Source organism: Aythya marila (assembly GCF_965140915.1).
Source record: "Aythya marila genome assembly, chromosome: 2".
Classification (NCBI taxonomy): Eukaryota; Metazoa; Chordata; class Aves; order Anseriformes; family Anatidae; genus Aythya; species Aythya marila.
Window position 1 is genome coordinate 38,084,611 of NC_139043.1, and position 13,288 is coordinate 38,097,898.

A 13,288-nucleotide genomic window follows, 5' to 3' on the forward strand; every position below is an offset into this window, starting at 1 on the left:
ACCAAGTAGAGTCTTGTCTTTCATAGTAAGAAAATCATTATCACTTGGCCTCATACAAGCCTTAGAGAATACAAAAAATTGTGAGGATCAGATGTGTAAGGAGAAAAATCAGAGAAAAAAAAGAATTCAATTAAGAGATGAACGTGATCGGACGACATCCAGCAAAACAAAACAAACAAATAAAAAAGTGTTTTAAGAAAGGCAGAGGTGATTACCTCAGGCTTCATTGCACCCAGTCAGCAGACTCTAACCATTCAGATGCAGTCATTCAATGTTCAGTACAACATTTGGTTTTATTTGCTTACTTTTGGTGACAGACATTTCCTTTTTATACTGCCTACTAAATGTCACTTGGTGCAGTTTGACAAGGTTTATAAGGCAGCAGAGATTGAGAAACCCCACGTGGTCCCCAGTCACTCCCCCAGCCCACCCTGTTATTACACAAGGGCATTTCAAATGAAAGTTTAATTGGGCATAAAAATTAAAGCATAGCTTTAATCTCACCTCACCACAGTCATTCCCTCTAGACCCAGAGAAGATAGATCTCTGCCATTCCACCACCAAGGTGCAACTGAGTTGCTAACAAGGGGCAACTATTCCAGACCTCATGCCAGATCTCTTTTCTTAGTGAGGCCACAGTGAAAATCTCCTCCAGAGACCAGGTTGGCTGAGGATAGATGGAGTTTGGGTGAGGTTTGTGTTTTGTTTCTTTGTTTTCCTTATAATATTAGTAAAATCACCAGTCCTTCAAACACTATTGTAACATATATGCCCATGGATGCAGGAATACCCCTGCATCATCCTGTGAAGTCCATGACCACGTGTCAGAGATGATAAGAGTTTACACAAGCAGTTGAACTTGGAGCTCTGCCTGTAAGACAGTCTTCAGAAACGCTAAGAAGCTGGATGGCAGGGCTCAAGCTCTGACAGGAGGGGATCAAAGCAAAGGTCCAGGGTGGAAAGATCTTCTCTTTTACCTTTGCAAGATGACAGACATCATTAAACATTTTTCCATTTGTTTACATGTATATGTGATTAGAAGGCCTGCTTGCATTTCAATTCCATTTCACTGTCTGCCACCCTTTACTCGTGTCTTCAAGTCAATATACCATAATGGCAGCACAGGTTTTGAGCGGAATTGACAGCAGAACATAGCTTCAGCCTCGGAAAAGGCAAATATCAAATAGAAGCGAAAATATTTTGAAACATTCTGTCAAGACAGGGAAAGTGCAAAAATGCAGCTCAAGAGTTACAAGTAAGAGGTTAGCATATCAAAAGGGACTGCACAGAAAGCCACAGTACCCTCAGTAGATGCTGCAGACAGACACAGCACTGAATCATTAGAAACCCATTACTAGCTGCTAGAACAGATTTCTGCCTTTGACACTTATTTTGGCTCCTTTAAAGCTAAGCAAAATGAACAACAATAAAATTGGCATAACCGTAACATTTCACCAAGCAAAATTCTTAACTGTAGACAGGAATTAGTCTCAAGTCAACTGGCAGTTCATTTACTGCTGTCAGTTCCGGATCCTTTTCAATGATGAAATCATTGCAAAGTAGCTCAGGACTTTGAAAACTAAATTCTATCACGTTGAAAAAAATGAAACTGCTACCCAACCTTCATTTACTCTGAAGTTAATCTAAAAAATAATTGTAGAAGTTGTCTGACTGAGAAGCATGAGTTGAAATGTAATACCAGCAATCCAGAGCGTTGCTGGAAACGCGAGTCCTTTTTTAAGGTGGGAAAGTACAGATAGTGAAAAGCACATCAGAAGCAGTGTCAACTTAAGATTATGTACTACTGAAGAGATTTTTCTTTCTTGTGCAAACTGAACATTTGAGAAAAATGAGAAATTCTTGACTGCTATTTCCTCTCTCAGTATCACATACACCTTGGCACCATTTTCATCACACAGGTTCAAAATGAGGAGGTGATCTTCCTCAACTCCTCTTCATCTTCAAATATATTCACATCTCATCTGAAGCCTTGTTCATGTTTTTAAACAAGAATTATATAGGTAAGATTCAATCTGCCTACACACCTAAAATTATCATTTTCCCCACCCACCCTACAATCCAGCTTACCTCCCAGTGAAGCCATGCAGTGTTCAACTTCTAAAATACTCATCTTACTGGTTGCCAAAGTCTTTAATAACTGCATACCATCTTTACTGATTGTGTCTCTCATCAGCCATTTTACATTATTCTTTTTGTTCAAAACTTTATCATTGCATAGTATCTTACAATAGTCCAGGAAGAACTCAGTTAAAAGTCTATTTCTTCCATTATTCCCACAGATGAAGTTATTCAATACAATCTGCCTCAGTATTTAAGACTGTACCTTTACTGGCAGTACATTCATTCTTCCTTGCCTACATTTCCTTTCTTGTAAGCAGCTGTGTGGTGCTTACTGTGATTAACCTACAACACTACCTTACCATGACTTCTGTTGCAGTTGGACCTACTCACCACTTGCAAACACAGAAGCAGAGGATCTTGATACCCACAAAAAAAATCACAAAGTGCTAAGAGACATACACTGTAATAAATAAAAGAGGAAATAATAATGGCCAGCAAGTATTCATGACACGCTGTTTGGTTTGATTTTCTTCCAGTTTTTCAGAAGGTGGAATCTTGGAAGTATGCTAGGTTCTTGCACTGTCAGGAAAGTTGAGGGCTGGAAGCATTAGTGCAGTGAGACTGCAGAGAAACAGGTGAGAGGGATCTGAAAGAAATGCTTCATGTGAAAAGGCAAAAAAGTTAGAAAGATGCTTACAAAGCTATTCGATCCCTCTTTATAAGCTTTTTGTTGAAGGCTTTCCTCTAAAACCCATGGGTTTAAGAGCCCTAGGCACCCCCTTCCTACCCTTCTGTTCTCCTTTCTCCAGTTTATATGGTTTGAGCTAGATTGATCCATTACTTCTGGAAGGGGATTGTGCAAGTCTGAATCTTCTGAGCTTAACAGAATTTGTGAGAAGATTATCCCAAGTCTTATTGGAAACACTGTGTAGAAATACTAGCAAAAGACTATCTGTATTAGGATGCTTTTGGACTAAGTGATAGGTAACAGCAGCTCTAGAGAATGAAGCACTTCAGTCAACCTACAAAAATTATAACGAGTCTTATCAACAAACTTTTATCCCAAACTGGGTAAATTGTTAAATGGTGTAAAATGATGTTCACCCAGCCTACATTTGCCCTCTGATAAAATTACTCACGGTGGAAATTATACCAATGACTGATATCATATGCTATTCCTGTAAACTAATGTGAAAACCTAGCCTCACCCAACAGCTATGAGAAAGCAACAGTGTGCTCTAATTCCCAGCATGTGGCAGTTTTGAACACTGACTTATAGGCAGTCACCCAGCTTTCTTCTAATATACAAAAACTTTGACACTTTCTCTGAACTCCCCAAAGATCATAGAAAAAAAAGGGAACATACTAGATGCAAAATAGTACTTACTGCAATCACTGACACTGCAGAATGCACAGGAGGGCTATGCAATTAGCACAGCACCCCAGCTGGATTTCCAACAGCTGACAGTGCCAGTTGCTCTTTCTGTGTCCGTACCCCAACCCACCTCAGTTGTGCAAAATGTGAAAGCGGAGCTACGTCCAGTGGTAACAGCTGCTACTGGTCTTGTCTCTTCCCCACTTGGTTTCATAAGGGCTGAGTACCCTCAGATAAATGGATTCTGCATATGTGGGGAAAGGCACCATGCCTGTATCAAGTATACACCTGATGTCATCATCAGATATGGTTATTAAGAAGTAATATTGACCCTACCTCTCCAATATACACTTTCATTTCTTCTCAGATACAGAACGCCCCTCACTTCACCCTGATAACATGCTTACAGCTCAAGACAAAACTCAGAAGTCAGTACTGGGCACAAAATGGTTTTTCTTTCTCTGCAGACATAAGTTTGACATTTTATCCTATCGGCGTGCCAAATCAAGAATCATCACTGATCAAAGGTGGGAGACAAAAGCAACCAGCAAACTGCTCGGGTCCACACCATTTCAGAAAAGCTACATTTATAGTAGCTGGAAATGGTAAAGGCGTAGCCTGCCCCATGCATGTCGCATTTCATCTGACCCTTAAGCCTCTTTCCCATTCCCTGACCTGCAGTCAAGCCCCAACTATCACCCTGCACCTGAACCAAGCAGTCTGCAAATCAAGACCCATGGACAGTGCAGTTACAGTTGGAAGCACTGCACAAATCCAAAAAGCAAAGCAGCATTGTACTAGGTGAAATCCATCCTGACTACAAAAGGGAGCCTTGTGGAATACAAGGATGCTTAAGTAGCGAGAGTAAAACATTTATACTACTTCACACATTATCAGATTGGGAAAATGGTAATTTAGGTTGCTGGGTTTTTCAGAAATGCTAGATAGGAAAAAAATTTTAATTTCAAAGTAGAACTGGCCAAAATAAACTTATTTAAATCTTAATAAACAAAGTACCAACATAAAATTTGAGGGGTCATTTCACAGAAAATTATGGTGATGTTTAGCCTCAATTATAAAATGTTCTCATTTCTTGTAGCTGGCTGCTTTCTTTGAAAAGCACATTTGAAAAAAATTCAACATGTCCTAACAATAATGCACATACTCTGGCAATCTAAAACGCCTTTTTTTGTTTGATTTTTTTTTTTTTTTTTTTGGTGCAAGATAAACACAGAGCAACACTGATATGTTCAGAAGAAACTTTTCCACTAATTTGGGCAGAAGTTTCCTCCGCATACAGGAAGTCACCAGCTTCCTGCTTGCTGCCTGCTTGTTGCCCTTTCCTCTGCACACCCTCACCCTCGGTTCTCTCAAACAGCTACGGAAATGAAATTTACAGGGGTCCCAATATGTGCAAACTTCAAAAGGAAATAATCTTTTAAATATTATCTGCTGTACATTTTCATCAATCTGCAATTAAAACCAAAGATGATCAACTCTTCGGTCTGTTATTCTAAACTGCTTACTTTATTACACATAAAGAGTGTGCTGTACAATGAACGTTGAAAGGCATCATCACAAGCAGCACCAGCTTTGTCCATCAGTCTACACACAATACACATATATGTGTATGTGTATACACATACATACACACACATACATATATATATATATATATATATACATAAAGAATTGCATGGATAAGAGTATCTGGATTTATTAACTTTTCTCCAAACTGTATTTATTGGTACTGTAGGCATATGTGCAAATGATGTACATTAAAAATGAGTCAGGCCTAAAAGAGGAAGCACTGCTGCGGACTCATGAATAATTGAAAGTCAAGCAAAGCTCTCCTTTTATTATATATATATATATATATATATATACACAGTTCCAAATGAAATACCAGCTGTATATGCTGCACATTTCCAAGCCACTGTTTGGAAAGTACAGCAAAGTTTTTACAGGAAGCAGGACATGCAGAACAAGCATCAGTATCAGCTGAAAGCCATCCTTCTCACTACAGAAACTAATTATTCCATTGTGCTTCAGCACAATTATCAAATAACCTTGTGGATTTAAATTCAGAGAAGTATTTTACTAAAGATTTGCTTGTATTCTTCCTGTAATTATTAGTACAACTCTCCTTATAACTAGTCTTTCACCATACTTCTCAAATGTCTTTTACATAGCCCAGTATTTAGTGTGTCTATTTAAGTCATCTTTTCATTTCCACAATTTGGCAAACTCATTTAAATTACGTGATTTATTAAATACTTTGCAGCTTAATCTTGAACTATCTGCAGTAGGATACCCTAAAACCTGTGTTCAAACTGGAGCTTCCCCTTTGAGGTGCTGGTTGGCCTTGAGAAAGTCGCTTCCCTCTCACTGACAATGATTAGTGTCATTTTCTTTTATAGATGAAAGGCTCTGCCAAACTACTACGTGTTAATCATGAATACTGTAGATAAAATTTAGTCAAGAAAGTACCACCTAGACATTGGATCCTCTTGTTCACATTTACAGTGCAGCAAGGATGCTGATACGAAACTGATTGTGAAATAAATGTGAAATATACCAAAGTTTTTAAAGTCTTTGCATTTAAAAGTGGCTAAACTTACATCTGAAAAGGACAGCGGGAACACTGACAAACCCTTCTAAAGCACAGATGTAAGAAGAAAGAAAAATCATCACAATTTTGAAAGAGAATCTGTTGCAGAAAAACTAGAAAACAGAGCAACATTTTTCAACTCTGCAACAAACCACGGTCCAAGCAGTAAAACGCAGACAGATCATCAACCAGATACAGATGTTGCCTTGCTACTAACAATGGCAGGAGGAAAAAAAGGTTGGGAAAAGAGTGCGTCTATCCACATTATATGGGATGCAGAAGCCACTGGTCACCTCCAGCAGTGCTAATGGAAAATTTCAGGACCCAGAATACATTCATATTCATCAGCAGTGTATGAGACTGACAAAGTTAAAAAATGTAAGTAAACTGGCAGCGTGTTGGCTAATTAAGTTTGTTGCTGATGCATTTAAAGCACAATAGATAAGAAAATCATCAGCGCTGCTCAAGTAACTGCTGAGCTTCAAGTCACTCTTCTCAATTCAAACAAGTGAAGAGCATGACAGTGAAAAGCTAGATTATAAATACAGTATTGTAAAACTTGTAGAAAGATTACTTATTATCCAATGGATAAAGAAAACACTCACCTAGAAAACACCACATGGATGAAAATTCAAGATCAGCACCATAAACCATTACAAAGTGACACAAATTGGTGTGGGGATTATTCCACAATTGGGATTTTCTAACTTCCTTTAAACAGCCTGCTGTTCACAGTGATAAGTGATAAAAACAATGGCCCAGCTGACAATTCACCTTATCCAAGGTACAGTACTTATACTAACATCAGAGCACAGTCTAAATGCCAAAACGGCACCTCTGCAGTTCTAGAAGGATACTTTAAAACTTTTAACAAGTTCCACACCTTGAAATTCAAGTCTAATCTCAATACACGTCAGACATCTGTACTTCTTCCCAACACAAAGCCAGAAGTCCAGTTGTGGAAAAGCTGGAGATTAAACAAAAATAGCACTTAGTATCAAGCATGCACAATCAAAGTCTAAGAATCACAGTTCAGACATTCATTGCCTGGTAATTCCTACCAAGGTGTAGGGACAATGTGTGGGTCTAAGGGTTAAATAGGACAGCTCAGCAGGTGATGCAAGCAGGGTCTGTTACAGAGACCCTCAGCTCAAAGGACAGAGCAGGACGTGTTTTCCCCTTAGCACCTATCTGTAATGTGCTGAAAGAAAGATGTCAAACTTCAATAATGAAACCAAATGTCCCAGGATTGTAAGCAGCCAACAGGCAAAACATCAGCTTTTTAAAAAAATGTCCCAGGATTGTAAGCAGCCAACAGGCAAAACATCAGCTTTTTAAAAACTGTTAGCAACAGTTTTCTAGCACTACTCACAGTAACCAGCACAGGGAAGTTATCATACATTCCATGATAATGACTAAAATGAATAAATCACTGGACTGGGAACTGTGAATAGTCTAAGAACCACTGATAGCAATCTGATTACACAGACAGACAGAAATCACTGAAACCTCCCTAAACAAACATCTCATGCACGTACACGCTTGTAGTCCTAAGGTTTCAAGATTTCTGAAGCTGAAAACAAAAGTGAGGAACAAAATTGATTGGGAGGAAAAATCTTAGAAAAGCGTGAAAACCAAAGCCATCTTTAAGCTGGTTTTTATCTATGGTCAGTTTTACAGCTAACAGAAAGGGCAATTTTGGCTAAAACTAGTTGTTTAAATGCTGATGTTTCTGAAAATAAATAAATAAAAGAGGCAAGCATAAGAGAAATAAAGCAAGGAGAACAATACAGAAAAGGCGAGGCTGGATCACCATCAACATAAATTAGATTTATGAAGTGTAAAAACTGAGAGACGTAAAACATCCCTGTACAACACAGCCAACAACGTTAGGAACAAGCCCCCGAAGCAACAGCATAGGCCCATGACTAGACAGAGGTGGCAGAAGTGTTAAAAATCATGCAGAACGATCAAAAATAGCCAATAAATACTTTCCTTCTATAGCTGGGAAGATTCAAAATGGTATAATTGTATCACATTATATTGATTTTCTTTCCAACTCATTTGTTAAACAGATGTTCCAGATCAGATGTTAAAAAACATTGTGAGACAAACATTTCGAATCAGCACACTTGTTAAACTTATTCCAGAGTCCTGGAGCAGCCAGGTCAGCCCATTAATCTGTGATCTGTTGATCCTCTTTTAAGACTAGGTATTTTTAAATTTGTATCTGTCTTTAAATGCTAGGGGCTGCCACCATACAGAGGAATGAAAACACTGTGTCAAAGGGACAAATCAAGTTTTTTAAGGCAGCCCGACACCATAGAGAATTCAGACAAGATAACAAGAACCAGTGAAAGACAGATGCATTCAAATGTATTCAAACAATAATTGCATGCCTTATTTTTAAATAGTGGAAAAGATGAATCACTGAAACAAGTCATCCAGAGAAGTAAATGGTAGATTCTCAGTATCTTGATACACTTTTAAAAACAGCTTAGCCAACTGTAAGTTCGTCGAGAAAAACTCACTCAGACTAAAACTGATGCTGAAACATTTAAGGTGAAACGTTCATCTAAGACAGATTTGATCCCCGCTCCAATGCAGCACCACAGGACTCAGTACGGTACTACACGCAATTCAAACTTTTCGCATAACTAGATTAATTAGTAGTGTGCTAATAATGTTCTTTAATAGACCTAAAATAAAGATTTGCCGACCCATTAACAGAACAAAAAGCCCCTCAACTTTAATAGCACAGAAGTAATTTTTTTTTAAATAGAGCACAAGATACGGGGATACTGCCTCTTTGTGCCGCACTCAGTTTAACACCAGTGACATACATGTATCATTCCTCCTATTATTTTCAAACTATTTCCAAGTAGATTTCAGGTCATCTTATGAGTCCAGTCCTTTGAGAAACCCACATCTAGCTTTAACAGAAGCAAAATACCTATTTCTGTTCTGTTTAGTAATCCATCAGCCTTTACCCACATGGATTGCTAAATGCAGCGTGTTCATCTCCAAGGTCTGAACACAGTTTGAGGAACTGCTCTAGTGTGGCTCTCACTTCTTATTCCAGCTCTCAGAGTGTAAATACAGTCAACTATTGCTCCTCAACAACTGTCACACACAGATTCCCGTACGATTGAAATCATTCTGTTTTCTATTCAACAAATAAAAACAGTAAGATTTATCCCATTATAATGCTATCCAGCGTGACAAGGACTTCAAATTCTGCATCATTTTCAAATTCACTTTATAAAGTACTTGGCCACGCTGCAATATCAGAAATAAACAAACAAACACACAATGACACCTGGTTCACTAACAAAAACACTGTCAAGCAAAACACAGAATACAGTAGCAGCTTTCCCCAAAACTGGAAATGGCTACAACTAAGCCCCTTCTTTTGGGGGTCAAAAAAGTTTAAGTTTCACTGATGTATCCAACAGAGGCAAACAAATCCTATCTTGTTTCACAACCCTCTTCCTCTTAGTGCACAACTCAGCCAAATATTTGTGCATGTAAGGGCTACAGAGTGGCCTGTTTTGGGCACATTTCCGGGCTTAGAAGAAACACACAACCTATAGCTTACTAGAGAGCAGCGTAGAGGCTAAGCCAAGCAGTTTACATACCATACCACATTTGCACTCTGCAGTCATCACCGGCTCCTGATCCAAAATTCTCTTACACGTGCTAATCAACAAAGCCTCAAATGGACTAGGAGCTGATTATCTTCGAAACTGTCTATCCTCCACAATTCTCAGCAACAGCTGTTGCCAATTACAGCAGCATACCTAACAGTTTAAGATAAAACTCCTAAGGACAGAGCTCAGAGTAAACTTTCTAAAAAGACTTCAGCAACAGAATTCCTTTCAGGGAGAAGTGCAAAGCCGTTCTTTGCATAGTCCGTCCGGAGTAAAAAAATGAATTTATACAACAATAACCCAGAGACAGCAAAGATCTCTATATTTGCATAAACTATAGGCAGGCAGAGTATGTGCAACACATTTTCCCTAAATCCCACTTTTCTTGCACGTTAATTTGAGGTAGCAAAGTCCAAGAGACACAAGTGCTATTGAAAGCAAAGCAAAGAGAAAAGAACAATGTTCAAGTAAACCCAGTGCTATAACGCAAAGAACGGGAAACGTGAGAGGAATGTTTTCATTTATACTGCTGAAAGGTAGGTGCCACAGCATTTAAAAGATAAAGATATAAGAACCATTTTTGCATGACAAGTGAGCTTTGCTACCATTGCAGCAGAAACTGCAAACTATTTGTGTAAAATCAAGCACGTGCTTTTCTCAGGTGAAATGGAGTGAAACACACAAGAACCTCACCAGCTTAATTCCTCCTTGAACAACACTACCATTACAAGCCCCTACTTTGTCACGCTTGCACAAAGCTGGAGAACAGCCTTGATCTTCACATCACTAACAAAAGGATGCTCTTATTATCTTTTGAAATGTTCGGTTTTCGTAGGAGTTGACTATATCTAGGATTTCTACAAATTATGATGCCATCATAAAATCCAGAGGAGGAAAAAGATGCACCTTCTTTCCAGTATACACTTATATGTAGAGAGGAATCACTCATGCTCTCATACTTTGTTATAAGCTGAAGTTCATGATGTAGGTGCACAAATTATATAAGGCTAAGTTCTTATTGTTGGCCCAATGGAAATTACCAATTTCAAGTAAGAAAGTGTACAAAGAGTTTAAAAACTCAACAATTTATTTGGGGCAGGCTTTGTTTAGTTTTCTGTTTACATGTGTGTAATATGAGTGGGCCACACATTTCAATAAAAAAAAAAGTTATTATATAACAATTAGTTATTCACAATGACAGTAAGTCAGACAATTTTTACAAAACAAGGACTGGCTTCAAAAGTGAAAAATCATTATTGCCCATAAACAATATGCTGTTCTTATTGCCCAGTTCTAGGCCTTGTGGTGTTTGAATTGGCAAGCTACAAAGATAACAGCAGATGATGATTAAGAGAGGTAGGATCTAGGATTAATTTAACTCAGTATTATTTTTTTTTTTTTTAATATTTTCAATGCCAACAAACAGCCCACGTGTATTTGGGATACATTTTGGAAGGCTTAGTTTTCACAGGGACATTAGCAGCAAGTAGCTGAATTAGAGTGCGGCAAACAACTGAACTGACAAATCACAAGTTCAATGAAGTTTCACTGGTATGAAGAGAAATACTTCTACTATGTAGTGCTTTTTAACCAAGCTTCAGAGTACTTTGTAAAGGCAGGTTAGCAGGAGTACTGACAGCAAGGTGGTGAACGAATGCTGTGTAGCCACGTGGCAAAAATAGGAGAGTATTCTCGAGTCCCGATTCCCAATCCAGTACAGTTTGGAACATGGATCTTTCACGTATTAACTATCATGTTTGTTGGTTGTTAAGTATTTAAAATTATATATACCACTAAAGCAACGTTATGTCAACATGATGGGACATTCCTTAAAACTGACCCTTAAAAGCAGACCACAGAGCCTCCAGGATGCTCAGCATCACTTGAATCTCAAATGCATGGTGGATGCAGTACAGCAATGTGAGTATAAAACTCACAATGAGTTAAAACGTGCTAACTGCAGCACTTGCACTGGGATCCATACTTCCTACAGCACCTGAGCTGCTGTAGAAAAACAAAGGTGAGAGGTAAACTAGATCTGAAAGGTGACAGCGAAGCTCGATCTGCAGCTGTCAGTCTGAAGGCAGCGCGCTGGTCAGCTAACACAGGCGGGGGCAGGCAGGTGGGAACAAGGAGGAAGAGTCTCTGGAGGCAGCAAAGTGGAGGGAAACCTGCCTCCTCCTCCAAACTCTTTCCCAAGGCCTGCAAAAAGAGCACTCGCTCAGCCCTCAGCTCCCCTCCTCAGCCACCAGCATCACCACCACCAATTAAAAAAAAAAAAAAAAATAAATAAATTAAAAAAAAAAAAAAATCCGGAGGGGAAAGAAAGCCTTGTGACCACTCTGCCTCCTCCTCCTCCTCCTCCCTCCCTGCTTCCACCTCCCAGGAACGAGGCTGTGCCTCCGCAGCTCCCTGCCGGGCGGCACCTGCCCTGGGCGCTCCGGGGGCGGCAGCAGCCGGGCCGGGCCGGGCTGTGCCGAGCCGGGCCGGGCCGGGCCGGGCGGAGCGGAGCGGAGCAGCAGCGGCAGCCCCGCCGCGCCAAGGCCTCACCGGCCCCGCTGCTGCCCGCCGCCGGCCGCCGGCCTCGGCGAGCCGGGAGAGGCCACGGCGGGGGCCTGCGCTTTGCCTGCGGGGGAGAGGGGGGCAAGCGGGTGAAGGGGAGCAGACGCCCCGGGGCTGGTTTTACCTGCTGCTGCTGCTGCCTGCAGTGGCATGAAGAGCTGGCTCAGCCTCTCTCTGTCTTTCCCCGCTCCCTCCCCCGCCTGCCCTCCCCTCCTTCCTTCCCTCCCTCCCTGCGCGGCTCGCAGCCCCCCAGCGCCGGCCCGGCGCCCTGCGAGGGACGCGGGGCAGGGGGAGGCGGTGGGGGACGGCCCGGGGAAGGGAAGGGGAAGGGAAGGAAGGGAAGGGGAAGGGCTGGGGCTCGCTGCCCGCCCGCGGGGACGCGCGATGGCGCCGCCTTCCCCCCTTCAACCACCGCCCCCCCCCGGCTCCATGAGCGCAGGCGCCCGCTGCGCCGTGAGGCTGCGGCCGCCCACAGCCCGCAGCGCCTGCTCCATGTGCGCGGCCGGGAGCTGGGGTGGGCGAGGGGGTTAAGGGGTGCCCCGGGGGGCTGGGGGTGCTCCGGGGACCGGGGAGAGCTGCAAAAGGAGGAGGAGGGAGGGAAGGGTCGGGTCTGGCCTCGCCCCGGGCTGCCGCGCAGCTCTGTCACCGCCCGCTCCTGGCGAAAGAGGGGCGCTAGGAGTTGTTGAAATGAGGAGGTTTGCCTTCTTTCCGAGGCCTTTCGTCCTCTGCGGAAGCCCGGGGGATTTATGTGCATGAAACAAACTCAGGAATCAGCTGAAGTTAAGGTTATTTGAAGTGGATCCAGTACGTTGCTCCCCTGCTGGCTGGGTTCAAACCACTCAGCAAACTTCCTCGTGGAAGGAGGAAAGAGGTGTCACGAGCATAAAAACACAAAACCACGAAGCGATGTGCCCAGCTGTGTCTGCTGGCACCCAGGATGACCCATCCCCTCCTGCCCAGTGCTCCGGCTGCAGGGTGGGCAGAGCCGTGGGTGTGTGAGGCACGGGA

The 13,288-nt window shown here is 41.7% G+C and overlaps 1 protein-coding gene across 4 annotated transcripts in view; it reads right to left on the minus strand.

The window, feature by feature from the left end:
• Nucleotides 1–12,639, minus strand: part of TBC1D5 (TBC1 domain family member 5) — a 318,698-nt gene extending 306,059 nt beyond the window's left edge. For 2 of the 4 annotated variants that reach the window (XM_082754395.1, XM_082754394.1), the window contains exon 1: nt 12,405–12,639. Coding sequence is in view for 1 of the 4 variants with exons in the window: in XM_082754393.1 (XP_082610519.1) it covers nt 12,405–12,432 (28 nt within the window). In the remaining 3 variants the exon portion in view is untranslated. The remainder of the gene's footprint in view (nt 1–12,404) is intronic. The other 2 variants (XM_082754396.1, XM_082754393.1) reach the window with 2 other exon arrangements.
• Nucleotides 12,640–13,288: the final 649 nt, after the last annotated feature.